Source organism: Pseudomyrmex gracilis, unplaced genomic scaffold (assembly GCF_002006095.1).
Source record: "Pseudomyrmex gracilis isolate BER0280 unplaced genomic scaffold, ASM200609v1 scaffold_231, whole genome shotgun sequence".
In the NCBI taxonomy this organism is placed as follows: domain Eukaryota; kingdom Metazoa; phylum Arthropoda; class Insecta; order Hymenoptera; family Formicidae; genus Pseudomyrmex; species Pseudomyrmex gracilis.
Window position 1 is genome coordinate 182,469 of NW_018020815.1, and position 27,691 is coordinate 210,159.

General features: G+C 37.3%; 6 protein-coding genes across 12 annotated transcripts; 4 read left to right on the top strand and 2 right to left on the bottom strand.

The window, feature by feature from the left end:
- The first annotated feature begins 252 nt into the window (after positions 1–252).
- Positions 253–3,722, top strand: LOC109858954 (protein painting of fourth-like). The gene is made up of 6 exons (XM_020436699.1): positions 253–770; positions 1,032–1,652; positions 1,729–2,198; positions 2,276–2,834; positions 2,906–3,271; positions 3,380–3,722. The coding sequence occupies exons 1-6, from the start codon at positions 759–761 to the stop codon at positions 3,443–3,445; spliced, it is 2,094 nt and encodes a 697-aa protein (XP_020292288.1). The 5' UTR covers positions 253–758; the 3' UTR covers positions 3,446–3,722.
- Positions 3,723–4,259: 537 nt separating this feature from the next.
- Positions 4,260–8,008, top strand: LOC109858982 (protein PFC0760c-like). Its single transcript, XM_020436762.1, has 6 exons — positions 4,260–4,553; positions 4,851–5,501; positions 5,576–6,048; positions 6,131–6,623; positions 6,779–7,198; positions 7,305–8,008. Exons 1-6 carry the CDS (start codon positions 4,539–4,541, stop codon positions 7,368–7,370), a joined length of 2,118 nt encoding a protein of 705 aa, XP_020292351.1. The 5' UTR covers positions 4,260–4,538; the 3' UTR covers positions 7,371–8,008.
- Positions 8,009–8,177: 169 nt separating this feature from the next.
- LOC109858964 (proliferating cell nuclear antigen) lies at positions 8,178–10,059 on the top strand. Its single transcript, XM_020436718.1, has 4 exons — positions 8,178–8,559; positions 8,835–9,000; positions 9,075–9,219; positions 9,622–10,059. Exons 1-4 carry the CDS (start codon positions 8,339–8,341, stop codon positions 9,873–9,875), a joined length of 786 nt encoding a protein of 261 aa, XP_020292307.1. The 5' UTR covers positions 8,178–8,338; the 3' UTR covers positions 9,876–10,059.
- Positions 10,060–10,177: 118 nt separating this feature from the next.
- Positions 10,178–16,303, bottom strand: LOC109858963 (zinc finger protein 3 homolog). 5 transcript variants are annotated; one of them, XM_020436713.1, is made up of 7 exons: positions 16,143–16,303; positions 13,460–13,791; positions 12,983–13,224; positions 12,353–12,886; positions 12,137–12,244; positions 11,874–12,038; positions 10,178–11,778 (listed from the first exon to the last, which is right to left on the bottom strand). In XM_020436713.1, exons 2-7 carry the CDS (start codon positions 13,488–13,490, stop codon positions 11,392–11,394), a joined length of 1,467 nt encoding a protein of 488 aa, XP_020292302.1. In that variant the 5' UTR covers positions 13,491–13,791; positions 16,143–16,303; the 3' UTR covers positions 10,178–11,391. The 5 variants fall into 5 exon arrangements, with proteins under 5 accessions (XP_020292302.1, XP_020292304.1, XP_020292301.1 ...); XM_020436715.1 differs by lacking the exon at positions 16,143–16,303 and adding an exon at positions 14,632–14,807 and having other exon boundaries at positions 13,726–13,791; XM_020436712.1 differs by lacking the exon at positions 16,143–16,303 and adding an exon at positions 14,632–14,807.
- Positions 16,304–16,884: 581 nt separating this feature from the next.
- Positions 16,885–26,297, top strand: LOC109858965 (palmitoyltransferase ZDHHC9). Of its 3 annotated transcripts, XM_020436721.1 has the most exons (10): positions 16,885–17,926; positions 18,189–18,349; positions 18,514–18,672; positions 18,896–19,033; positions 19,121–19,275; positions 19,705–19,822; positions 19,981–20,090; positions 20,192–20,294; positions 22,653–22,807; positions 26,217–26,297. In XM_020436721.1, the coding sequence occupies exons 1-10, from the start codon at positions 17,574–17,576 to the stop codon at positions 26,235–26,237; spliced, it is 1,473 nt and encodes a 490-aa protein (XP_020292310.1). In that variant the 5' UTR covers positions 16,885–17,573; the 3' UTR covers positions 26,238–26,297. The 3 variants fall into 3 exon arrangements, with proteins under 3 accessions (XP_020292310.1, XP_020292309.1, XP_020292308.1); XM_020436720.1 differs by lacking the exon at positions 26,217–26,297 and having other exon boundaries at positions 22,653–23,505; XM_020436719.1 differs by lacking the exon at positions 26,217–26,297 and having other exon boundaries at positions 20,192–21,787; positions 22,653–22,741.
- Positions 24,489–27,649, bottom strand: LOC109858969 (protein odr-4 homolog). The gene is made up of 8 exons (XM_020436726.1): positions 27,460–27,649; positions 26,992–27,174; positions 26,449–26,654; positions 26,191–26,362; positions 25,929–26,108; positions 25,632–25,845; positions 25,361–25,543; positions 24,489–25,278 (listed from the first exon to the last, which is right to left on the bottom strand). The coding sequence occupies exons 1-8, from the start codon at positions 27,553–27,555 to the stop codon at positions 25,118–25,120; spliced, it is 1,395 nt and encodes a 464-aa protein (XP_020292315.1). The 5' UTR covers positions 27,556–27,649; the 3' UTR covers positions 24,489–25,117.
- Between the last annotated feature and the right edge of the window lie 42 nt (positions 27,650–27,691).

The following is a 27,691-nucleotide window of genomic DNA, read 5'->3' on the forward strand; positions in this document are numbered from 1 at the left end:
CGAGTTTATGGTAACTTTTTCTCTATTACCAATAAACGTATCCGCTATTATTGATTTATCACAAATAAAGCTGTGCTGGATGCTCATTGGTCGGACGGTTTTTGCATACGCTATTGTGACACGCGCACGTGACATCCACGTGATATATCTGAGAATTTAAATTCGACCATTTGACAGCGCTTGTCAATCAAGATACGCTGTTTGTACTTCGGAGTTATTTAAATCGCGCGTACGCGTACAGCTGACGTATGCGTTTTTTGTCTTTGGAATAGCAAGAAGAGAAACACGTGGTGCAAAAAACAACCATATACGTTTAAAAAATGTTTGTCGAACGCGTTTGTCGGCATCTGTTGCGCGAATCGCATTCTCGACGTTCGTTGCGCTTCTGCGCTCGTCCGATCGCGAAACTCGTGCGTCCACGTTTTGATTGTGTGCGCGAAGCAGTTTCAGATCGATAAAAAAAGAAGAAACGGACAGTCGGTCGAAACGATTGCGAAAGTGGGGTTTTGACGATACAATGAGTCGCATGACGTGCGTAATTCACGCAATCAGTGAAATCGGGTCACGGTCGGTCTTGTTTATTTATTTTCTGCAAAAAATGTCGCTCTCGAGTGTTGGCATCCCTGACATGACCCTTTGCCGTGTGTAAGCTTGTTACACTTCATGCTTACCGTACAATGTGTTTACGTTGTAACTCCGGTAACACAACGCATCCACGTAAATAAAAAACAAGCCCGTGTTAAAAGCGGGCCAGCAATATGAAGCGCACGGTAATGACCAGATTTCTCTTTGTCATTTTTTTAACAGCGCTACTTTGTTGGCAGATTGTTGTCTTTCCCCCCTTCGCGAGTTCGCGATTTAGGTTAATCATTCAGGGATAAAAATTTATTTCCGCGCTCAATTGTAACGTTTACGTTCGCGCGATGCAATAATCGCTGTTTCAGTCAAACCTTGATCGGATATATCGTAAAATTAGCATGTCAATCTACGGACGTAATGTTTTAATTAATGATTTTGTATTTTTCTCTTAGGAAGAAAACAATGAAGCCAAGCGAGCATTTGTCAATCAGGAATCTATCAGCATTGGTTACGACGCTTCCTCCTATGCTAATTACTCGGTCTCGCCGTCCTGTCCTACTGTAACTCAACCATTACCGGGACAGCCACCTTTGCCTCCTATGCCACCGCCACTTAACGGAGTTCCACCCCCGCCTCATGTATTCGGACCAGTGCCTTCCCAAGTTGTTCCGGCATGGGCACACCCACACACATGGCAATGGATGACACCGCAAACTTCTCTATCATCCTCAGCTCCGCGTGAAATTGCTAACACATTTCACAAAAAAATGCCTCTAAAGAATAATTATGCGCGTCGGGACAGATTTACACACAATAGAAACGCTATGTACGTTCAGAGAAATAACTTTTATCGTAAAGATAAAAATATGGCAAGGTTCGGAAAGTCACAGGATTATCAGTCACAGTTTTATCGAACTGCATACTTTAACAACTCAGTAACAAGCGGATACACAACTCCAGCAAATAAGGCTGTGATAAATCACATGACAGTTTGTCTACCAACTCATCCCGTACCTTCTAGTCCGTCAGCAGTTCCAAACAACAGGCACAGTGAGGAAACAGATGATCAAGATGTAAGAATGATATTTGCCGAATATATATGGTTTAGATTTATTGCTGGTCATGTCTAATCTGCACACGAATTTTCAGGAGGAAGTTGTGGTAAAAAAAAAGAATAAACAATTAAAGTGGAATAGAGAGGATGCGGAGAGAGCTTTGAAAGCTGAAAATGAATATAAAATAGTTCAAGCACAGAGTTTAATAATTAAGTTTCCAGATCCGGATCTAAATAAAGATATCGTTAAATTGTTTCATCCTGGTATACAAACTGTACATTTTCAAAGTCCGAGCAGACCCAGATATTGTTTCATTCAAATGGCAGACGACGTTAATATTGACGAGGCTATAAAAGATTTAGAGAAAATCAAATTCGGTGTTGGATACTTGAAAGTTGAAAGGAAACCATTACAAGATGAAGATAATCCGATGCCCGAAGACATAAATCCATACGTTTTATATCTTGGAAATTTGCCAAACAATATTAAGGTAAAGGAACTGAAAAGCAAATTTCCATCTGCAAGAGTGGATGTAGGGTATTCGTACAAAATGAGGAACACACGGTAAGACAAAGATACATGCGTTTACATACAATTATAACGTTATTTTCATAATTTTCTTACGTGATGTTTTATTGCAGATATGCTGATATAAGATATAATAACGTAGACGAATCGATATCGGCTTACAAACGAGCGCACGACTTGATGTGGGATACGAGAAGTGTCATTATTAGATTTAGACGATACCGAGACAGTACTTGTCTTCCTGGCAAGGGTAAGCCTGATGTCAAGAAGGTTAAAGAAGAGCCGAACAATGCACAAGTAAAAAATGAACAGAACGCAAATAGTACTGAAGCAAAATCTAAAAAGCTCAAAGAGGATGGAAATAATGACGGACAAGTCAAGAGGGAGAAGAAAATCACTCAGATAGAACAGAACGCAAATCATAATGAAGCTAAGTCTAAAAAGCTCAAAGAAGATGAAAATAACGACGGACAAACTAAAAAAGAAGACAAAATCACTCGTGCGATTAAATCATCGACGAATGAAAATACAGATAGCGCAGAAGCACGTTTGCAAGATACTTCGAATAAAGCACAAAGTAAATCGGTCTTGCAGACTGAGAAACAGAATTTCCACTCGTCATCGCCAACCTCAATTACATCAGCTAAACCAATACAAGAACAACAACAAGGGGTAAGATATAAGGTCACTTTATATCTTATCTTGATATATTTTGTCAAGTGTTTCTTTTTTTTGGTTATTAGACATCGCAGTCTCCTCAGATATCTTCAGCATCCGAAGCTCCACCACCACGTCCAACTGAAGCTGGAGGAGTTGCTGAGGAAACAGTGATGCTTAGAGAAATCAAACAAGAACCTGTAGATTATGAAGAAATGGAAATGCCATGTAATATGGGATCGGAAGATGATGACGACGATGACGACGACGACGACGATGATGACGATGACGATGATGATGACGATTACGACGACGACGAAGAGTTGGATGATACTGACGATGAAGATGATTTTGTGGAGGATGATAATGAAAAAGATATCGATAATGATAATACGGTGTTCAATCAAAGATTGGCAAAAAAAACGCGGAATGACAAAGAAGAATCAACTGACGTAAGCTTGATAGAATTAGTTCTCTATTGAGTTTAGTTTTTTATGAAATTAATATTTCTAGATAAAAATTTGTTGTGCTGAACTGAGATATACCCTTTCTTCTTACAGCATCTCGATCATATGTTTGAAGAACTGGATAATATGACAGGCAATATCGAGTTTCCGAAGACCTGAATAACTTATTAATTATTTGAAATACTCGATCTATTTCAATTTAATGAACTTTAATTTCGTATATACTTTGTAAATACTTTATAGATTGTATAACGTAAACAAATAAGACTGCATGTATCTAAAGACAGTAGCGTACTCAATTAGTTACATTAGTTTACGTTAGCATTTGTAAGTATTTTTTCCAATGTGAATTTTTTGAAACAAACATCACGTTATACCAAGTGGAACCTATGAAATTGTGTAAGCTAATGTATTATTAAACTTATTATTTTGTCTATTCTGTGTAGTAATTAATTTCATATCTGATGTTGCTTAATTATCTGTGCGCTCTTTTCAGTAAAAATTAAATTTCATACACAATGTGTATATAGTATATAGTGAAAATCTAAATAGAGTGTGTTACGCTCATCGTTCGTCCGTACATTAGACTTATGGATCTAAAATGATGTCAATTATAACTGAAAAATAAACTTTCCACGTTGCGTAAATAAATAATATTATATTGACCTCCCGACCGATTAGGTTCACATGTTGATTAGATAAATTCACATCCTGACCGATTAGGATAGGTGTGAATCTAACCGGCCGACGGTCAGGAAATGAATTTATCACAACATCACTTATGATTGGATCATATTTTTCAAAACGATTTAGATTTTGAGAAATAGTCCTATCACAAGTGATCATCTCTGAATCGTTGTGCAACTGTCGAGTTTTCTGAACGTAACCAATGTGAATCTAACCGATAGAGATGTGAAACTACCCTCAGCATCTGGAGTGGGGATTCTCCACTCAGAAAACAACTCAGGTAACTCCACCATAACAACGGATAACGGACGCTACGCCGCTAATCACCTCATCACCAAACAAGGATAGAGACACGAGTGAAAGCATCTATCTTTGTCTGTGTTGTGATCATTCCCTCTCTATAGAGAAGATAGGGAACGCGCAGTCTATTATACGTCTACGCGCTCAATACGTGCGCAGGTGCAATGTAGTGTGGTGGGATGGTGACCGTGAGAAGAATTATATATATACATACGTACACATTACGTACATATCACAATTTCAAGGCATTGAGTGCTGCTGCGATATGAAGCGCACGATGGCAAGAATTTATTTTTTGTCATTTTAGTGTAATATAAAATATGAAATTATCTTGCTGTTACAAAGTTAGATGTTGTATTCGATAGTAGTTTAGGTTTAGATTTAGGTTTAGGTTATCGGTACAAACTTGACTTACAGCAATATTGTTTGAACTCTAATAAAATAATAACGTTAATTTAATGGAGCAATTCTGGATTGCATACATTTGTATATCATGCAATTTAATCATATCCTGTATTTTATGAATATCCTTGTGTGTGTATGTTCTGTTTATAATTTATAACTTTGTAATTTTCAGGAAGAAAATAGTGAAACAACACCAACCTTTGTCAAGCAAGAATCTATCAACTTTGGATATGGTGCTTCTCCATATGTTAATTATTCATCGTCGTCATCCTGTCCTCCCACTGTTACTCAACCTTTACCGGGACAACCACCATTGCCTCCTATGCCACCACCAAGTGGAGTCCCACCTCTGCCTCATATATTTGGACCGCTATCTTCCCAAGTTACTCCCATTCCATGGACACATGCACATACATGGCAATGGATGACACCGCAAACTTCTTTACCACCTCCAACTTCACGTGAAATCACAAATAGATTTCAAAGAGACATGCCTCTAAAGGGTAATTATGTACGTCGTGAACGGTTTCCTCACAATAGAAACAATGTACATGCTCAGAGAAATAACTTTCACCGTAAAAATAGAAAGCCGGCGAGATTTGAACAGACACAGGTCCAGTATGATCAAACTGCATATTTTGGCACACCAATGACAAATAATCTTGCTTTGGAATGGCAAGGATACAAAACTACTACTTCAGGAAAAGATGCGGTAATAAAACACATGACAGTTCCTCTACCTGCTCATCCTATATCTCCTATTCCACCAGGAATTATGAGCAACAGACGCAACGAGGAAAGGGAGAATCAGGATGTGGAAATTGTATTGATTAATATGTTACAAATTTTATAAAACTTAGTGTTAACAACAAGAGCTGATTTGATCAAATTTTCCAGGAGGAAGTTGTGGAAAAAAAGAATAAACAGAAAAAACCATGGAATAAAGAGGATGCAGAGAGAGCCCTGAAAACTGAAAACGAGTACAACAAAACGGTTACAGCGCAAAACTTGATAATTAAGTTTCCTGATCCGGATTTAAATAAAGATATTGTCAAATTGTTTCACCCTGGTATACAAAATATACACTTTCAAAGTCCAAGCAAGCCGAGATATTGCTTCATTCAAATGGCAGACAGTGTGAACATTGACGACGCTGTAAAAGATTTGGAAAGAATTCAATTTGGTATAGGACACTTAAAAGTCGAGAAGAAATGTTTGAGAAATGAGGATAATACGACGCCAGAAGAGATAGATCCTTATGTTTTATACATAGGAAATTTGCCCGAAAATGTCACTCTAAATGAATTAAAAAGTAAATTTCCAACCGCAGAAGTAGAAGTCAAGCACTCGAAAAAAATGAGGAACACACGGTAAGATGAGATAAATTTCTATGTGTGTATGTTTATAAATGATACTTTCACGATTCCTTGTTTATGTGATGTTTTGTTGCAGATATGCCACCATAAGATATAATACCGTAGACGAATCGATAGCGGCTTACAAACAAGCTCACGATTTGACGTGGAATTCGAAGAGCGTTAATGTTAGATTTAAACGATACCAAGGCAGTACTTGTCTTCCTGGAGAACCAAAACCCATTTCTAATGTTAAGAACGTTAAAGAAGAATCAAATAATAGTGCAAATAATACTGCACAATCGAAAAATGAACAGAAAACAAATCATAATGAAGTTAAGTCCAAAAAACTCAAAGAAGGAAATACCGACGAACAAATCAAGAAGGAGAATAAAATTGCTTACGCAAGTAAATTATCGTCCAATAAAGATACAGATAGCACAGAAGCGTGTTTGCAAACTACTTCGAATGAAACTGAAGTACAAAGTAAACCAATCTCGCAAACTGATGAACAAGACTCTCCTTTATCGCCGTTACCGCCAACTTCAATTACGTCAGCTAAAACAATACATGAGCAACAACAACCTTGGGTAAGACACAAAGTCACTTTCTCACGTGTTAGTTATGTGTGTGTGTAGTCAAACTTATTATTCAATTCTTATATTAATTAAAAAAAAAAACTGATCTCGATACATTTTACTTNTTNTTNTTTTTTTTTTTTTTTTTTTTTTTTTTTTTTTTATAGACATCACAGTCTCCTCAGATACCTTCAGCATCTGAAGCTCCACCACCATGTCCGACTGAAGCAGGAGTTGCCGAGGAAACAATGATGCTTAGGGAAATCAAAGAGGAACCTATAGATTATGAGGAAATGAAAATGTGTAATATGCAATCGGAAGATGATGACGATGACGACGACGACGATGACGATGATGACGACGACGACGACGATGACGATGACGACGACGATGATGACGACGACGACGATGACGATGACGATGATGACGATGACAATGACGTTGACGATAATAATGAAGACGATGACGATGATCAGAAGCTAGATAATCGTGATGAAGAAGATGATAAAGATGTCGACGATAGTGGTAGTATAGTGTTCGGTAAAAGACGACCGAAAGCAACACGTAAAAATAAAGAACAGACTGATGTGAGCATAACATAATTGACCTTGTGTTTATTATATCTTTGGTTAAGTATATTGCATAATTTTGTACTCAAGATGCAAACATCTAATACATGTTTTCTTATTTCAGCATCTGGATCAAATGTTCAACGATCTGGATAATATGACAGACGAAATCGGCTTTTTGAAAAATTAAAATTGAAAAGTTACAGAAGTACTGTGTAAACTGTGAAACTTTTTAGAATTTGAGAGTGCGTTCTTGAGAAAGAGAAAGTAGTTTGCAGTAAATAAGAAAAAATATTGCCGAAGTAACCTAAGTCAAAAGTGAACAAAGTCAAACGATCTTCAAATTATTGACTTTAAGTAGCAAATTTATTTCTAATCGAGATTGGGCACACTTCTTGTCATTTTATTTGTTTATTAGATAACAGACAGGCCTAAAGAGAATACAATACAACAAACCGTCAGATTTAATCTCGTTATCTTTAAATCGTGACGTGATAACAAAATTCTCACGTCTCAGATTTGAATTCAAAAAACAAAAACGTTACTTGAGAAAAAAATCACCTATTTGTCTTCAAAAAGTCGTTCTCTCCCGAGCCCGTGTGTCTTTGTTTGAATACTCGCTTATATAATCCCATCATTGTCACGAACTTTAATTTTATAATGTGTAAATATACGTAGTTTACGTGACACAAATAAGAGACTGCAGGATTTATATTTAAATGATAGTAGCATGTAAGAAGTTACAGTTCGTATGTAAGCATTTTATAATTATTGTTTGTTTTCAATACAATTGTGACTGAAATGTCGAGCTTGAATTAGAGAAATGTATGTACGCTATTGTATCAGTAAATGTATTTCCTATATCGTGTTGTTTTCTATTTTCGTGTCTCCTAATCTTTTGAATAGAACGCGGCGATGCTTGCCGCGCGACGGAAGTTGAATAGGGGAATAACGTAGTTGACTGGATCAACAAGGAGCCATCTACTTCCGTCTCGGCAGCGGTAACAAAAGCGCGGGTAATTGCGCGGGACAGTCGCGAGACCTTGTTCACAATTGTTGCTGCGACCGATTTGCAAAAACTTAGAAAAACTAAACAAATTCCAAATATTCGTAGATATCGAATTTATTTTGGCGAAGAAACAATAAAGCGATAGCACAATGTTCGAGGCACGTCTGGTACAAAGCGCGCTCCTGAAGAAGGTGTTGGACGCGGTGAAGGATCTTTTGACCGAGGCAACGTTCGAATGTTCCGATTCGGGGATTCAGGTCCAAGCGATGGATAACGCGCACGTTTCTCTGGTCTCGTTGAATCTCAGGAGCGACGGTTTCGACAAATACCGTTGCGATCGCAATTTATCGATGGGCATGAGCATCAGTTGGTGAGCCAAAAACAAACCTTTTGAAGGTTATCCGCTGACCAGCGATTATTTTCAAACAAAGAGATAGAGAGAGAGAGAAAAAAGATATATATATATATATATAGCTTTCTGTGTTTATTACAATAAAATCATTAAATTCTTCTGAATTGCAAAACATGTTAGATTTAGATACATGTTTTAATATTTGAAAACATGTAATAAAAAAACCAATTCCGAGAAAACTCATCACAGATTTCACAGAGACAATGTGTAATTTAATTATCAAATGCTTTCAGTATGTCCAAGATTTTGAAATGTGCCGGTGGAGAAGACACGGTAACTCTCAGAGCATGGGACAATCCCGAATCTATCATTTTTATATTCGAATCACAAAACAAAGACAAACTTGCGGAGTACGAGATGAAACTGATCAATATGGATCAAGAACATCTTGGAATTCCTGTAAGATTTATTTTTATTTACACAAGTAACAAGATTTAAGCTATATGCGATGTTTTTATCACTCATTTTCACAGGAAACTACATATTCATGTGTTGTAAAAATGCCATCTGGAGAGTTTACTCGCATATGTAGAGATTTGAGTCAGTTTGGGGAATCCATAACTTTTGCTTGCACTAAGGAAGGTATAAAATTCAGCGTGTCCGGTGATTATGGTTCTGGTAAGCATCTTTTACATGGTGAAATAAATAATGAGTAACTAAAGATTAGCACAATATCTGTCTTCTACTTACATTGAAGGAGGTACATAATTTCAAACAAGAATATATCCTAAGAAAAAATGTATGAAGAATGTTTATTTTTCTAATTTGAGCGAAGATCATGTTTATGGTTTATTATTCTTTGTTTACATTTTCTTTGTTGATAAACAATACTTACCAACAATCACTGTCCAAAGTATTAGAACATACAAGAAGCTAGTTAAATGGTTAAATTTAAGTTTTATTTATAATCAAACTTGTAAATTAAGAAATAACAAAGAGCAGACTATCTGTGTGAGAACTTTTAGTTGTATGTGTCATATAGTGTCATGTGCATACATGTATGTTCTTACTTCTTTGCAGCCAGCATCAAATTGGCACAAACTGCAGATGCAGACAATGAAGAGGAAGCGGTTATAATTAATATGCAGGAGCCAGTCAAGTTAACATTTTCTTGTCGTTATTTGAACTGTTTTGTAAAAGCTGGCCCGCTTTGCAATCAAGTTCAACTATCTATGTCTGACGATGTTCCGTTAGTATGTGAATACAAAATCAGCGATTTCGGCCACATAAGGTATTACTTGGCGCCTAAGATTGACGATGAGGAAGACAATTAAAACAACAAAAAAAAGAAAAAACAAGAAAAATTGAGACTTATTGAACTGAAATTGTCGGTACCGGTATTAAGCTACTGATTCACAAACTTGTCCGATTAGCAATAGTCTTTTTATGACATCGTTATATTTATTTCGATAGAAAAAGACTAATTGGATTGACATTGTAATATTTCAAGGAGACAATATCATACATATATTTTATAGTAACAAAAAAAATTAAATATTCTATTTTCATTATACTGAGGTACAAGTAAGGCGAAGTTCGAAGTACTTTTAAGGTAGTATATTGTTTTAATTTTACATTTTTTTTTTTTTTTAAGTTATTTGGCTCGTCACAGTGTGCTAGCACAATGCAGAATTGACACTAAAATTCATAGTAGAGTGTGTCACGTTAACGATTAATATAGCAAAATGGTGTTATTCATCTTAATCAATATTCACATTGTTACTGTTTCAAGGACTGTGACAGTATTTTGATAATATTGCGCTTTTTTTATATATAATGTAAGAGAAGAACTCAATATATTTCCAAAAAATTGATAAATTTTGAATATATTATATATTTTATATATTACTCTTATATCCTAACGCCTAAATCGAAATCTTTCAAGTTTTGCTTAATGCAAGTATCTTGTATCTCTTACTTAAACATTTTGTCTGTATAAGCTACTTTAATATAAAAATACATAATTATAACTTACACATTAACTTACGAGCTGAGGGAATAGAAGGGCTATCAGTGGATGGAATAGCCTAGAAGTATACAGTTTAAATCTTACATAATTTGGATTTCGTAATAGTAATTCTAAATAATTAAGTTAATTATTAGATTATTAATTATTAAATTGATTTATACCTATAGAAGTATTTTTACATGCAAGCACTTCTCGACAGATCTATAAGTAATAAAGTCATTCTGCTTGTCTCTCATATTTAAAGAAAATTTTTTTGATACTAAAACACAATAAGTAATTTTTTTGCTTACTACGTCAGAAGAAGAAGAAGAAGAAGAAAGTTAAAAACAAAGAATGAGACAACTTTTGGCAATATTAATCAGCCTCTTTGGTATTAAAGCCCTGATATTGCTTTCTTGTCTTAACTCAATAGAAAAAAAAAATTTTTTTATTTTTAATGAGAGAGGAGCTCTACCATTTTTTTATACAAATGTTGAAAAGAAGAAGGTTGTTATATAAACAATGCGGTCGCTACCTTTTAGAAAAAATAGTTTTGTATAGATTTTCTCTCCAATATGCATTGTGTGTGAATTTTTCAGATGCGCTCGATTATGCTTTCTCAATGAAGATTCATACAGATCCCGACTCAGTTCATCGTGCTCACATTATGCTCCGATTTGGCATCTTTTTTTTTTTTACGTTTATATAGATACACGTTCAGTCTACATAGACATAATTAATAAATATACATAAAATGTTGTAGTCCCTGTGCGAGACTGAGACGCTCATGCAAAACAGAAATCTTTTATATACGCATCAAAAAGGGATGTGAAGAAGAGCTCTTAAGTGTTCTTGCAACCATTACTTCCGTACAAACTGGGATGTACGTATTTGTCATGCAATGTCCTTAAATGCCTCAGCAGATTGCTCTTTACGTTGAAGCCCTTTTTACAGTAGGAACAGAGAAAGGGCTTCTCGCCCGTATGCGTTCTCTGATGGATGACCATCGAGGCGTGGCTTGGAAATTCCTTTTGACATATGTTGCATAACTTTTGGTGATTGTGAACCCTCTTCGGTTTAGGTGGCGCCGAGTTGTTCATCAGAGCCAACTGTTCCTCCGTGTGTTCCGTTTGTATGTGACGCACCCATTCCTGTGGCGTGGAATACATGTTGCCGCACAGATCGCACTTCAGCGGCGGAAATTCCTTGTTGTCGTCGGCCATGTCGTCCTGAAACCGTCGCGTTTTTTCGTTTTCATCTGTGCGTTATCGCGCGCGCGTACATACATATATATATATATCGCATTTTACAAGAATCACAATACCTTTCGTCTCTTTCTCCGATTTTCGGTCATGTCGGCATGCGTGAATTCTATATGTTTCACCCAATCTGACGGTCTGTTAAACGTTTGACTGCACATGTCGCACGTCAGCGGTGTGTACTCCTCTTCCTCAATATCCCCGTCCTCATCCGCGCTGTGCACAATCTCCTGCGGAAAGGAAAATATCAATCGTTATCATCGCGGTCTTTCTTTGTCTTTGCGTCTAGAGAAGTATTGTCTCCCGCCTTATTTTTTTTTTTACGCACTGGTTTGATATCGATCTCATGGTCTATTGTGAGCGATTCCGACGGATCGATCGACTCTTCCCAATCGATCGGCTCGTCCTTCACTAACAGTTCCAGATTTAGTTCGGTCTAAAAGGAAAGAACAGAGATAGAGGGGAAAAACGTTAAAGCTTTACACTTGTGAACGTGCACTTTTTCTCTTTACGCGCTACTATGAGTACAAAGATACCGCCTCACATTTTCGCCACCTTCGCTCGACTTCGACTTGGTCGATTCGACGTCGCTGTTAACGGCCTTCTTCTTTTTGCCGTTCGTCTCGAGATTCTCCTTGTTCTTGTTCTGTTCATTATTTTGGTTCTCCTCCAATACTTTTTTCGGTTCGGGTTCGTTGGTCTTCTCCTCGGTCTTCTCGATGCTCTTCCTTTCGACCGATTTTGTGGATTGTACGTTATTTTGGCAGGTCGGCGCCGCCTGTTGCTGCTGCGCGCTGTCAGCCACCTTCTCCTGAGTCGGTTGTATCAACTTGATCTTTTGTATCTGTCCGGCCAGCTGCGTCGGTTCCCGCTTGTCGCGTTCAATTTTCTGATTATTCGACTGTATGTTCTCCTTTTTGCTACTGCCTGTGTTCGACCTCCACAGTCCGCGTACGCGCAATATATCACCGGCTTTCAATACTCCTTCCAATTGATCGTTCGTCACGGTGGCTTCACCGCTGTACATGTATTGGATCAGGATTTTTAACGTACGGTATCCGATCTCCGTTGGCAATACCTGGGAAGCACAGAATATTATTGAGTCATTCCGTACGTGTTCAATTTGCGTTGTTGAATTTACTGGCAACGATAAGACACGCGTCCGTGTACTAACTACGATAATCGGGGCATTGGTGTTCGCGCCAAAGTGGCATGTTTGGAAAATGTGACTGAGATAGGACGAACAGGCAGCAAGGACGAATCGATGGGCCGCCACGTGTCGTCCGCAAGACGTGGCCAGCAGAACGTCCGCGAAGGACTCCGAGTGAAGCAGCGTCGCGACGGAGCTATGCAGATGCGCCCCGTAACTGTGCCACTTCAGCTGATAATTCTCCGAGGCGGCGATGGCCATTTTTTCTGTATTAAACAAAAAAGCAAGCAATTCTCTGGATTACTACACGTGTGTGTGGAAATTCGACGATGATTGCTGCGATCTCGGCGTTGCGCGTGTTTGTTTGAATTTATCAAATTTTTCACAATTTAATTTATTTTATTTAAAAACGCGAAATATAATACGCGAGAAAATGCGCGATTAAAAATCGGCAAAATTGTGCGTACGTTATTTGTGGAATTTTAACATAAATAAACGTACGCGTGCCTGTTGCGCGGAGCTTTGATCTCATTGATAAATCGGACGAGATAAAAACAAAATTTATTATATATAAAATCGAACGGGAAATGTGTGTCGCAGAACCGGATTTCTTTTCGTCACAGCGTCGAGGTCTTGCGCATTTTTTATCTATCGATCTATCGTCGCGACTGTGCGATAATTATCTGCGAAGTTGAAAGAGAAAAAAAGAGAGAGAGAGAAAGAGAGGCTACATATCGCCATCTCGCCCATGATCGCATCGTTCGAACCTCACGCAAAGAGTCTCACGATCTTCCAACACGAATGGATCAGCGACCCGTCTATCCCGATGTAATCTACAACAAAAACGAAATTCGCTCTCTTAACTTCCTTTGTACCAGTAATTATCTTCTCTGCTGTACGATATTTTACTCTCGATGTTCGTGAAAATATCAAAGTTGCAAATTGTTCCGCGTAATCGATCAAGGTAGATATAAATTTCGCGAACGCGCGACTGTGTGCGCGCGATATATCGTTTCGTTCGAGCTCGGTAGATCGTCAGACTTCCGGTCACGAGTCGAGTTGTCAATCAGATCAATGCGGCTCGTTGCGATAAAGTCTACACAACGTGATAACTCGCGCGCCGTATCGCTTTCTCTGTCTTTCGCTCTCTCTCTCTCTCTCGCTCTCTCTCTCTCTCTCTCTCTCTCTCTTGCGCGCGCGATTCTCTTCCCGATCTCACCGCGTATTTCGTCACACGTTAATCGTATTTGCAAACTCAATCGGGGATGCACACAAAGGCAGGAAGATCTACGACCGTAGCCCTCTGTTCTCTCTTTAACGTCAACGCTCGACACTTGTCGTTCCCGCACCCTCTCGATTCCCCGAGACCGTGTGTGTGTGTGTGTGTGACGGGAAACGCGCAACATCATGCATCCTTACTTCGCGATCAAACACACGTCGGGAAACACACTTCGGCCGCGGGTTCGCACTCGTGTGTCACGGAATCGCCATCGATTACGATTACGCGAATTATCACTTGTGCAATTCGAAAATTAATAACGCGGAAGAGAAAAGAAGAAAAGAGCGCGGCAGGAGGAAATGCACAATTCAATCGCGCGATCGCGATTTCTCTCTTCTTTCTCTCCCCCGTTCAGAAATGTCTCTCTTTCCGTCTCACTTTCGTCGCGATTTACCTGAGAACATCGGCGCACCGGGCGATGCGATATACGAAGATCCCACGATTCTCGATCTTACTCGTGCACGCGATACACGCGACTGGGGCAAATCCGTATGCGGGTTGCAACGGGAAGCAACAGAAACGTCTCTCTCTCTACGGGGACGAGGCTGCGTGAGCACGAGCGCGGCGTATCTCGCGCGCGTCGTCGGTGTTTTGAAAGGCGCTTGGTGCGGACAGGACGGGGGCACGGGGCAGATACGAGCATCGAACGAACCGCCGCGTAGGGGCCTAAAAATCGATATTTCGGTCTTTGCTCCATCCTCTCCGCGCGCGGTGCGGCGTGGCGCGGCGCGGCGCGGCCGTGGTGGCTCAGCCGGCTTTCGCCGGCTAGAGAGGTAGAGAGGTAGGTAGGGTATGCCCCCCTGTGTTCATCATCGATTTTCCCGGCTACCAATCGCACGCATCCATTTATCGCATCGATCGCCCGAGCTGATTTCAGCGTTTGCGTCTGTACGTCTATCCGCCCGCTCCACGACGATTCATGCACCCTCCCGACGAGATCCCCCCTTCCGCCCCTATCATTCTCTCTCTCTATCTCCTCTCCTACCCTCGCTAAACCGCTGGTACCTTTCCCGCGGAGACCCTGCCCCCCTCATCGAGACGACCCTCACCGTCGCTGCCACCATCGCCACCGCCGCCGCCGCCGCCGCCGCTGCCGCCGCCGCCACTGTCGCCGTCGCTTTGGCTGTACCTTCGATCGTGGATACAAGAGAAAGAGAGAGAGAGAGAGAGAGAGAGAGAAAGTGAGAGGGAGAGACTCGTGCAGAGGGTCGCGTCGAGAGGGAAGTCGTTTTCGCGATCTGACGCGATCGCCTCCGCCGACTTCTTGTTGCCTGTTGATATCGCCGCGAGCGCGATCGCGTTTCCTCCTCTCTTGTAAAACCTCTTGCCGACAGACCGGACGTCTCGGGTCGCTGATGAATATCTCCGAGCGAAGGGGATGCGCGTGCTGATTATCCGCCGCGAGATTACCCGCCGTACGAACGAATATCAGAAAATTTATGAGAGATTTGATTCCGCTGTGTTCGTCGTTGTATGAGAGACGTCAACGAGACGATTCCGCGATTGATTTCAATGATATTGCAATCAATCGAGAAAATATGTTTTATTCACCGGCGTATACATTTGTCTCGTTTGATTTTGAGGCAATCTGTAATTTGCGATCACATTGAAAAAATTGTATCGGAAAAAAACAAACATTATTAACGAAATTAACATGCAATTAACAAATATGTATTACTTGTCGGTATTACGAGAAGAAATAATAAATTATTATCGTCATCGCGCATGAAGAAAACAAACCATAAATCCCCCAGCATCCATTATGATGAAGAGTGGTGGTTTCTAACTAAATCGTTTAACAAATACACACAGACGTGTTGTATAGATATATATATATATATACATACACACATACATTACCTCTTCTCGATACGATCTATGTTTGATAATAAATAAAAAAATCACCCTTCTGTCAACAACGCACACGGTGTCACACGATGAATTTGGCGTGATGTATGCACAACAAAGGCGCCGTGCGGGATCTATGTGCTCTTTCCGAGCTTTGTCATCAACTTCGTGAAAATCTCGTGATCGAGATGTTGTTCGCGCTCGAAGATGGCGCCGTTGGCGAGATTGTTCGATTTTCAGGATTCTCTTCAATCAACACACGCGAGCGTCGCGCGTGTACGTGTACGCGCGTGTCCGCGTGTTTGTGCGGCGCGCGGCGACGTACCGCATTGCGTCGACGACCTATTTTGCAACGGGGGCGATAAGTCGCGCTCTCCTCTCGCCACCCACTCTACCGTTAAATAATCAATTCCGCGGCGTCCGCTGATCGAGAGACGAACCCGTTCGGAGATGACTTTTTACGCGGCTGCCCGAACGGGAATCACAGCCGCGGCGGAGTCGCGTCGCTCCTCTCATCATTTTCGATCATCTCTTCTCCTCGGTTTTCTTTGTAAATTTATGTTATCTCGCATTTATCTAATCTCACAACCGATAAAAATTCACGGCTTGAACGTTGCGTTCGAGAAGGTGAGGACGACTCGCGCGAATCGCAGGCAGGTGAGCCTGCCGATGATCGATGATCGATCCGCGCGAGGATGAAGACGAGCGTTTGAATCGCGATTGTCTCGGCCGCTCGGATCACGTGGTGACGAGTCACGTGGCGTTTGCGCGTGAGCCGTGCGAGGGCGCTGCGCGCGTTTCGAGAGAGCAAACACGTCGGGTGACGAACTTCGCAAACAGCCGTCCGCGATCCGTAAATATGTGCGTGTCGTCGTCGTGTTTCGCAGGCTCATGGCGATGTCAACGGCGAGTCTGGTGACGATGGCGATTTGAAGGAATATGCGGTAGTTCTCGGAAAACACGTAGTGCGCGCCGCGAGAATTTTCGCGAACACTGGCTCGCGCACGATCCGCTCGAGTGGCCCCCTCGGCTGACCCAATTTTGAGAAACCAAGATTCCTTCCTTCGCGGTTAGGCGATCCTTCCGACGAACACTGCCGTCGAAGCAAGTGGCATCCGGGACGGACAATGACGACGTCGCGCGAGGTGTGAGGTTTGCGCGGCGGTTTCGACGAAAAAAACGCGAACGAAACGGAGTCCTCTCGTGGTGATTTTTTTTTTTTTTTCTTCGCGAAAAGATGCCTCTCGTGAACACGTTTCGTGTAAAAAATTAAAAAAAATTAAATATACATTAAATAATACATTACAGCCAAAAGAAATTTAGGTTAAATCAATTTGAGCGATGTTGTTTTTGTTGTAACCGTGCTCTCTCGGAAAATTAGCTCTTGATCTCTCTCTCTCGAGCCGCCCGCTTATCAGTGGACAGTGGAGCTCAACAGGCGGTTTTCGCGACGTCGCGAAAAAAAAATTCTGTGAATAATTTCTGTGGATGTTGCTGCTGAGTTCCGCTGCGTGTTTTAACTCAGAGACCAGACTGAGCAGGCAAGATGAAACATGCTCGTCCAAATTCTCAGACAGGAATGCTGATGGGACACAACAGTTGCGCGATTGTGATGAACCGCCAGCGATTCACAGCCGGGATTTCTACGCTTATATATGGCAATACATGAGAGGAACTTTATATTTTAGCAAGATGCCTCACGTCACGCGAAAATGGGAACTATTCCCGGGAAGAAATCGTTTCTGTTGTGATGGCAGAGTGATGATGGCACCCCAGACTGGAGTGTTCTATGTCACTGTGTGTCTTATTGTTGGGACAAGTGGATTATTTTTTGGCTTCGAGTAAGCATTTCTCATAATTTTACTCATTACATTTGTTTTCTAAAATTTAGCGAGGTCATATAAGAGAGTTATGTAGAGTTAGAGATTTACAAAAAAAAAACATCGTATCTCTTAGTCAAAGTTACATCAAATGCAAGTGTGTCTTAAGAAAACCATATTGTGAAAAGTTTTGAAATTTATCTTATAAGTAGAGAGATCAAACATATAATTGTTTTACGTGCAATAGCAAATTGAACTTCTTGGAATAATTTTTCTTTTCCAGTTGTCCGTATTTGGCACTACATGTAACACCAGCTATACCGATAATAGGAGCTCTGTTATTTTTGTTTGTAATGTCCGCTTTATTTCGTACGAGCTTTAGTGACCCTGGGGTAATTCCAAGAGCAACACCTGATGAAGCGGCTTATATTGAAAAGCAAATTGGTATAAATCTCTCTCAGTAGTATTTACAGACAAAATAATACTATTTTACACTCAGAGAGTTACTCTATATGTTACGTAAATACAGAAAGAAAAAAAAAAACGATTTATTATAAGATATCTCAATATTAAATATTTCAAAAATGTTTTTTATGTGAAACTTGTAGAAGTACCAAATGATGATAATTCGAAAACATACAGACCTCCTCCTAGAACAAAAGAAGTTTTGATTAAAGGACAACCAGTAAAACTAAAATATTGCTTTACATGTAAAATATTTAGGCCACCCAGGGCCTCTCACTGTAGTTTATGTGACAATTGTGTAGGTAGGTGTATTTATTGTCTTATTAAAAGATTAATTATTATTGTCTTATATATATTTAAAACTTTGTAATAAAAAGTGCACGTAGTTTTTTAAAATTGTGAATGAAATTCAGCATTTTTGTTTTATGTTCTTTATTATTTTTATCAGATGCATTAAGATTTGCTTGTCACTTGATACTAATCAAAGATGTGATAAAGATAAACAAAGAATTTTTATTCTTACAGAGAGATTTGATCATCATTGCCCATGGGTTGGTAATTGCGTAGGCAGAAGAAATTATAGATATTTCTATGCGTTTATAGTGTCTTTAGCATTTTTATGCGTTTTTATATTTATATGCGCGATTACACATTTAATCCTGCGTAAGTATTTTTCATTTCTTCTGGCCAAAATACAAATGTTGCGGGAAAAAAAATTGAAATTTATATTCATTTATTGTGTGATTTCAGTTACTAAGGATAACAAACCATTCTTAGAAGCTATGCGATTATCACCTGCCAGTGTTATTGTGGGAGTTATATGTTTCTTTTCCGTATGGAGTATCTTAGGCCTTGCTGGCTTCCACACATATTTAACTAGCAGTAATCAAACAACTAACGAAGATGTAAGTTCGATCAATTATATATTGGGAGTGTCTGAAAAACTTAACTCGGAAAAAATACGACATTATTTTTCACGGTATTCTGTTAAGTAGTTTTTTTTTCTGGCAAAAGAAAGTCGTGACATTTTACACTTACACTACTTACACCTACTTACACTACTTTCATCGTCGTTGTAGAAGCCTATTTATTGAATCACCTTTAACTACTTGGCCGTCTCGCCATAACTGGGCGAGCGAAATGTCAGTCTCACTATTCGTGACCTTTAATCGCTTGTAATTTAAAAACTGTAACAAGCTCAATATCTTTTCATGCTGAAATTTTCCCCATAAAATAGTTTGAAGAAAAATGTTATTGCAATATTTTCCGTTAGTTTTTAAGACACCGCTCAAATAATTTATAATAATAGTTTTTTTTTTTTTAATTATTATCAGATTAAGGGATCATTTACGAATAGAAGAGGACAAGACAATTTCAATCCTTATAGTCAAGGAAATATTTGTGGGAACTTTTTTTACGTTTTGTGTGGGCCAGCTCCACCTAGCTTAATTGGTAAGGCATTTTTTTTAATACAGGCTAGATAATCTTGATCTAATTTAATTTTGCAGTTATTATGCAAAATCAAAAATATAAGTAACAGCACACATTGTTGTATTCTTTTATTCTAGTATTAGATTTTATAGATCTCGCTTAGAATCATATCTTTTTAGATCGAAGAGGAATAGTTACACCTGAATATCGTGCGGAACACGAACGAGTTGGTGATGACAATGTGATTTCTAATAAGACGTATGGTACTACCAAAATTGTGCAACCGCAGGTAAATAACAAGCGATCATTAATTGATTTTGTTAATATCGATATTGTCGAGAAAATTTGTACATAGATGTACATATTTGTTGGTTTTATTCATTCACACAGTCGAATGGTACGACGGTACACACGAGTCCTAGCACAGATCTCACGGGTTCAATGAACAACTTGATCACCGGTCAACATTCTCCACGAATAGAGTCAATAAACGGTGAGTTGACGCTCTTGAGACATCCTACGCGTTATTCCGAGGACTTATCGAAATATCCGCGTCATTACATAAATGATACCTACGTGCCGCCGTATCCGGGACAACATTGCTCTCAGGATTCCGTGAAACATAATATAAAATATAATACCACCGAAGTGGATCGGTTGAATCCGGACTTTCGGGAATATCCGTGCAGATGCGAGGAAAGTTTGCAAAAATATCCTCACAGATGTAGAGAAGAGTATCAAAGGTGCTCGGACAACAATCTTATATACGATCAATGCGTGGGTGATCAAAAGTACGGTATCGATCTGCAAAAATATCCTCAGAGATACTCCGAGGATCCTTTGCGTTACAAGATAAACGAAAAGAACGGTTACACCGATCTGCAAAAATTTCCCCAATGTTACTCCGAGGATCCGCTGCGGTTGTCGCAATCCCCGCACGCGCTTAAATACAACAATCTAAGGTGCGTCGATCACACTCTGAAGTATCCGATATCAAAGAACATTCTACCCGCGCGTATATTAGGCACGAGCGCCATACCAATTATCGGGCAAACTGCGTTCGGTCTCATGGTCAATAGATTCGGTTCCGGGCCGTTAACTAATAATCTATCGTACGCCGAAAACTGGTTATGTCCGAGCGATACCACGGAGGAAGATCTGTTGAATCGGCGTTTCATCATGAGTTCATTGAGCGATAACGAAGATATTTAACGTCTATTACGAATTTCTCTTCCTAAGTAACGTAATTTTCAAGTATGATTCAAGTATGATTCGTTCGTAACATAAGAAACGAGAGAAAGATTATATCGGTAAAATAATTGTAGTTACAATTGTAGTTATACACACAGAAGAAATCGTGGATACTCATGATATTAGAAAGCTTTAATAATTAGAAACTTCTGACTCGTCCCTCCTCCGAGAAATCTCTTTCACAGTGTAGAAAGAAATGCACCAATTTATACATATGAATGGTTATATGATTGTTCTTGATTCCTTTAAATCGGGAATTAAAAAAAAAAAAAAAAGTTATAGTTGATAGTTATTATATACGAGAAAATGTCAAAAGGTTGAATTTAATATTGTTGCAAGGAGAGATCTATTTATTTTTTGACTGTTTTGCATTTTAAGCGTAAAGATCTTTATTTTAAAAAGTAATATGTATATTATATGTGATGTTATACATACATAATGGTATATACGTGAGTTATATACATATATACAAGGTATAAGACATATACCTATTTTAATTGATGTTCTAGAAAGGAATATATATATAAATATTGCTTTCGACTTATGTTATGCAATTAAGTTTATAATACGAAAGTATTTGAAAAAGTTGTTTTTCTTTAAGCATCACAAATAAATTTTTATAAGATGTTTAGCAATTTAGTTGACAAAAACGCAAAATAACCGAAATAATTCAATAAAATTTCTTTGTTGTTTGAAATTACGTCCTGTTATCGAGGGCTCAGAGCATACTACATGGTAAGTTATTATTTTGATCCATTCACTGAGTGTATGTTTTAATATACGAATGCCCTGATACATATTTTATCTTCACTAGCATTAATAAATCTATCACGTGATATATTTCTTCTTTTTATAAAAACTAATCCCGACAACACATTTATTTATTAATTACGGGGACTTATGGTTTGTGACTAATTAGTTTTATGATTTTGGTTTTACCCATTCTGGGCAAGATAAGTTTTTATGTGTATGCATTAATTTGTAAATAGATTTTTATTGAGGATAATAAAACTATGGAATTTTTTTTATTGAAAAAAAAAACAAACTTCAAATTCAATAATTCATATAATACTTAATCGAAATGCTTTTTTTTCACAAATTAAAAAAAAAAAACATGACGGTGTTGTGCCAGTTATATGAAGAATACGAGTGGTTTGATTTAACTTTTTTTTTTCGCACTTATTATATAAGTAGAAGCGGAAAACATTGTGTGTGCCACAATTTCTAATACAGAATATTAACTTTCCACGAAATATGGGGAGATGTGTATCAAAAATCACTTATATTATTATTACACAAATGGGTAATTAAGATTATGGTGAAGCTTATGTCGGTTTTGTTGACACATTGCGCTCAAGAAACACAAGGCCAACTCTGCACCTTTTTGATAATAATTTGTATGTATATTTTTGTCGTTTTTTTCTTGGTGCTAGAAAGAATAAATAAAAAACAGCTTGTTTTTTACGATTTTTAATAGCAATTATTTATATTTTGCGACGCTATAGATATATATATATATATGCACTTTGTACAAGTCCGTATGCAAGATCAAAGACAAACTGAACCTGTACTTATCTGCCCATTGCTCTTTTGCTTTTAGGTAGTACCACAAACAGTATAAGTCAACTTGTTACCAACGAAATACCGCTAGCGTCTCTCAATATAGCACCAATTGATATCGATGAAATCGCTCCGCTGCCTCCTCGTCAGAGTGCTGTGGTTTCTTCCACTCTGGATACATCTTCTATACCAACGGTAACTGTAACAAACTCTTTGTCTGCATCTAAACTTAGATTGTTGCAAGACACAACTATGATAGAGTCCGCGTTGGATTTGGATTCATTGGAAGATGCGAGTGTCGGTAGAGGAAGCCAGTCAGGGCTCATAAAAATGGGCGTAGTATAAATTTCTGTTATCTAAGAGTAGCAGAATCTAAGAATAATCGCTTTTTCGAATAAATAGTGCAGTTTTTTTTTTTAACATTGCATATTGGATCATAATATGAAATGCAGTTTGTTTGCATTTTCGTTGAGAATTCATGTGTAAACAGAATGACAATTATATGTAAATGTATTATTATTAACGTCACTAAATTAAAAGAACAAAGTATTTACTACTATGACTCTCTTTTCTTTGGAAAGAAAAGTAGCTTCAAGGGAATTTTTGTTTTAATGACTAGGAAATTAAGTTACAAATCTATATAACACTTAAATGGCCGAATTTATGCTGTAATTGGGACAAACGTAATTATTTGCATAATTAGAGATTTGTGTAAATTATTAGCATAATATTAAAGGCTAACGTAATTTCCTACAACTGCACTATTTATTGCGTTACATTCATATTTGACTATAATAACTACATGCCGCATGATGACATCTTTTTTGTTTTGAGTCACAAAATTGTTTTAGAAAATTAAAAAGTATTATATATTAAAATATAATTTATTATTTACAAATTAGAGTACGTATGATTCTACAAAACAAAAAACGCTTATTATTTATTGGAAAAAAAATTTATTATATTTGAGGATAAAATTGCTGGTTATACAAACGTTGTTTACCTGAATTTAAATAATATTGCCATGTGTTGTATACATAAGAAGAATTTGGGTTCGCATTATGGCATATAAATTATTAACTTTGTACATATTTTGTGCTCATTATTTTAATATATTTATGTGAATACATATAATATTGGAATTGATGAAATTTTATCACATATGAATATGAAAAGTCAATAGAGTTACGTGTATGTACAAATCACACTCATTCTGAAGGTTGTTTATGCTTGCACTCAATAATAAAAAAAAAAGAAAAAAGAAAAAATTGAAGAGAATGTGGAGACACTAAAAAAAAAAAAAAGGAAAACAAATGTATTTAACACAAAACGCAAGGGGAAAGAAAAAAATCTAGTTTTTTTTTTAACATGGACAAATGATATTTATTGCAGAAGAATAAAAAGGATATATTTTCTTTTATTGTTTTTCGAGTTTTTTGAAGATATTATCCTTTTTTGTGATGGATTTTTGCGTGAGTGTGCGTGTCTCTTGTACAGTGTACAAAGTTTTGTAAATAAAATTTTCATACACATATATATTAGCATAGTATTTTACAGATATTTGCAAAATTTATTAAAGCAATACAGAGTTGATAGCAAGCATTTAAACAATTAGAATTACGACTGCCTGATTTTATTAAAAGAATTTTATATCAAAATTATATTATGTGATTTGGCATTATCATGCAGTATGCATTATTCATACTACATATTAATATTGAAAACTGTATTTAATAATAGCAGACATATTAATAATACAAGGATTGCCATTACGAAGATAACTAATCTTTTGTATGTAATATATGTATATGATGTTGTATATAAGTATATATAGATATTATGTAGATGTTATAATAAAAATCCATATACAATATAGTGCAAGTTGAAAATATATACTGTGTAATATTTATATTTCCTCAAAAAGTTAACAAACATGAACAATTGGTTTTCGTAAACTTCACATATTATTAAGTTTATATAAACAGAAAAAATAAAAATTTTCTCAACACATTCGCTTCGAGCAAATCAATTTATCATTTTGCAAGTGAAAATCACGCGAGGTGAATATGTTGAATCGAAAAGTTCGATGGTCTAACAAATATAAAAATATCTCTTATGTTTTATATTAAAATGCATTCTTGTATTAAAAATAATATGAATTGCGTATTAGTTTTTTTTTTCGAAAAATATAGTTGAATAATTTAATTTTTATAGTATTTTATATGTATTCGCACAACAGATATTCAGGTCAGTTCGCCTAGGATTTGTTTAGCGCCATTAGCGTCTTGTATTTATTTGCTAGCAAAAATGGTCTGACAGTGAGTTTCAAAAATATGGACTTTTTTGTATTTTAAAATCGGAACCATTTGTATAATAGTGCATGATATACAAAGTAATATAATCTTATGTGCATTATTAATAAAATACGAAAAATTATACACTATATATAAAGATTACACGCAAGTAAATTATTTATAGTACACATATTTAATAAATAAGTACATATTAAATCGCAAGTTGGTGCACAAGGACAGCTACAATCAATGCAACAAGTGCAACACTCAAACCGGTAAGATAAATCGTAATTTGTTGATTTCTGGTTGTGTCAGTAGTATTGTCCGACGGTTTAGTATTGACATCGCTTTGACAGTAAAATTCTGTGGCATCTGCGTCAATCAATTCATTTGCAATCAAAATGATGATACACATGCAGCTTTATGGTATTGTAAACTGAGAAACTTCACTTACCAGCCTGTAGCTCGACATCTTTCTGAACCTGACTCTCTTGCAGTTGGAGATCTAGAAGTTCCTGCAACGATAACAACGCTTCTTGCGGTCCCTCTCCGGGAAATAGATAATCTGATAACGTGACTTTGTTTTCCGGTAACGCTATCAATACTCTTCTAGGTGGTTCATGTAACGTGACGTTCTCTGAAAGCAAATTGCAAGTGTGCAAAGATTCAGTCAAAATCTCCATTGTATGTATTCTGTGTGAGAAGTATCATTATCAATCATTTACCTTCGGGAGAACCGTTCTCTTCCTCTATTAAACTATCCCAATGCATTTCCAATCTGCTTGCAAGAGATCTCACTATATCTTGTCTCACAGCCAAATTGGCTTCTGCAATACTGGCTTTCTGATGCACAAACGTTCTGCTGACTAATTGCCCGATTAATCGTATCGATGCGCTACATGACATTGCCATTGTATCCAATTTGGTGTTTTTCTGTGACTGAAGTAAAAACACTTTTTATTTAATAAATCACAATAAAATTTTTTTATGCGACGTTTAAGTATATTTGTGTTTATACTCACACAAGAAGTGTACAGACTGACTTGGAGTGAGTTATTGCTATCATTTTTCTTACTTTTACACTCCTTGCTCTCTTTCTTTTTCTTGCTAATTTCTTCCAATGCGTCATCCGAAGATCTGACTTCTCCCTCGATAACAACGAGAGAAGAGTCGATCATATCTGCCACACTTGCCAAGATGTTCTGTGAAATATCTGGCTTTTTTAATTCATGTAAAATAATTTATATTCTCGATAAGATAATGAGTTTTTTATTTGTTAATAACCTGCAGTTGCTTCTTGAGAGTTTCAGGATCCTTGTTTGCGGCAATGAGATACAATCTATCAAAGTCTACCAGAGCTTCAAGCTGATGCCACTTAGTCGCTTTTTCTTGGAATCTCCAATCGGCTGGTCTTAATATATTATCTTTAGTAATGTCTATGGACTTGCAAATATGTCTGTGAAGAAACAAACCTTGAACTATCAAATCAATTACAGAGATTATGTAATATGTAATTTTATATATTTCATAAAACATATGTACTTTTGTGTGATACTGTTAAAGCTTACTATAAGCTTTTCATCTTCGTTATTTCCACAGAGGTACTTGTTATTTGACGAGAGAGTTTTGTGAATGGCACTAAGAACTAATTTTAGTTTCTGTACATTATTGGTATCACCTAAAGTGTCTTCAGGACCAACAATAAATATACCGAGCACCCACATTCCACCAGGTAGCATTTTTGTAACCTGTAAATAAGATCGAACATTTATATAGTATTAAAATTATGTTTAATCTGTGTTCTCTCTGTCCGATACAATTCCTTATTTTTCTAAACTGTGCTTATTTATTTTTATAGTCATATGCGCTTCTACAGTCAATTTTCAAAATGTTTAAAATATTAACGTCATAGTAAACGAACATATTAGACATACCATGTGTATAATTTTATTATTTGATTTTTAAGAAGCTGAGCATTTGTATTTTTCATATTTCATTTCTGTAACAATTTACAAAAATAAGGAATTAATTTTCTTTTTTTTGTATATTCCTTTACAAAGATGTATCATAAGAATTGCAACCTACATGTTTCGCATGATCAGCCACCCAACTGAGAGGAATATCCTTAACAGATTTAATGTATGTGTTTGTAGTATCCAGTTCTGCTGGTGCGGTAGAAGTACTAATTAGTGTCTCTTCTACAACATTTCTAGCAAGGGGAGGTGGTGTCTTAGCTAAATGCACTATGTAGTCTTTCTGTCCAGAACTCTGTAATATCGAATGAGAGACTAACATTACTTGTTAATAAAAATTTACAAATTTGTATCCTACACATTTCTCTCTTGGAGAAATTTTACATTTTTAATTATATAAGTTTTATAACAAAGTTACAAAGCAAACTTTTGCTTCAGATAAATTTATTTAAAGAAATTCGAAATACACCATATATCAACAAATAATAAAAAAAAAAACTATGTTTCGTAAAACAAAAAACGAGACACGTGTTAAAAAACGAATGACAGATATGACACGAAAGATACGCGAAAATCACACCTGTCCCAGGATCAATCCTATCGCGTATCCATCTGGCTTCGCTAGGGACGTCAAATACGTGCGAAGATGCTCCTCGGCATAAATTGTTCGTCCCATGTTGTTTTTCCTCTGCGCGTTTTTATTTTACAAAATTGCCGCAGAGTTTGCACAAACTCACTTGCTGCTCACAATACATATGGCACTAGAGAACAGAGATTATTAAGGTTATAATCCGCGCTAAGGTGATTTGAAT

Coding starts and splice junctions, on each gene's coding strand:
- LOC109858954 (XM_020436699.1), top strand. Junction 1,653..1,728: donor AGGAAACAGATGATCAAGAT/GTAAGAATGATA, acceptor ACGAATTTTCAG/GAGGAAGTTGTGGTAAAAAA. Junction 3,272..3,379: donor ACAAAGAAGAATCAACTGAC/GTAAGCTTGATA, acceptor TTCTTCTTACAG/CATCTCGATCATATGTTTGA.
- LOC109858982 (XM_020436762.1), top strand. Junction 5,502..5,575: donor AGAATCAGGATGTGGAAATT/GTATTGATTAAT, acceptor CAAATTTTCCAG/GAGGAAGTTGTGGAAAAAAA. Junction 7,199..7,304: donor AAAATAAAGAACAGACTGAT/GTGAGCATAACA, acceptor TTCTTATTTCAG/CATCTGGATCAAATGTTCAA.
- LOC109858964 (XM_020436718.1), top strand. CDS start 8,339: ATGTTCGAGGCACGTCTGGTACAAAGCGCGCTCCTGAAGAAGGTGTTG. Junction 8,560..8,834: donor ATGGGCATGAGCATCAGTTG/GTGAGCCAAAAA, acceptor AAATGCTTTCAG/TATGTCCAAGATTTTGAAAT. Junction 9,220..9,621: donor GTCCGGTGATTATGGTTCTG/GTAAGCATCTTT, acceptor ACTTCTTTGCAG/CCAGCATCAAATTGGCACAA.
- LOC109858963 (XM_020436713.1), bottom strand. CDS start 13,490: ATGAGATCAAAGCTCCGCGCAACAGGCACGC. Junction 12,887..12,982: donor CCAATGCCCCGATTATCGTA/GTTAGTACACGG, acceptor TGTGCTTCCCAG/GTATTGCCAACGGAGATCGG. Junction 11,779..11,873: donor ATCGGAGAAAGAGACGAAAG/GTATTGTGATTC, acceptor CGACGGTTTCAG/GACGACATGGCCGACGACAA.
- LOC109858965 (XM_020436719.1), top strand. CDS start 17,574: ATGTTGCTGCTGAGTTCCGCTGCGTGTTTTAACTCAGAGACCAGACTG. Junction 18,673..18,895: donor TTTATGTGACAATTGTGTAG/GTAGGTGTATTT, acceptor TTATTCTTACAG/AGAGATTTGATCATCATTGC. Junction 19,276..19,704: donor ATCAAACAACTAACGAAGAT/GTAAGTTCGATC, acceptor AATTATTATCAG/ATTAAGGGATCATTTACGAA.
- LOC109858969 (XM_020436726.1), bottom strand. CDS start 27,555: ATGGGACGAACAATTTATGCCGAGGAGCATCTTCGCACGTATTTGACG. Junction 26,655..26,991: donor TGGCTGATCATGCGAAACAT/GTAGGTTGCAAT, acceptor TCTTATTTACAG/GTTACAAAAATGCTACCTGG. Junction 25,279..25,360: donor AGATGTCGAGCTACAGGCTG/GTAAGTGAAGTT, acceptor TGATTGACGCAG/ATGCCACAGAATTTTACTGT.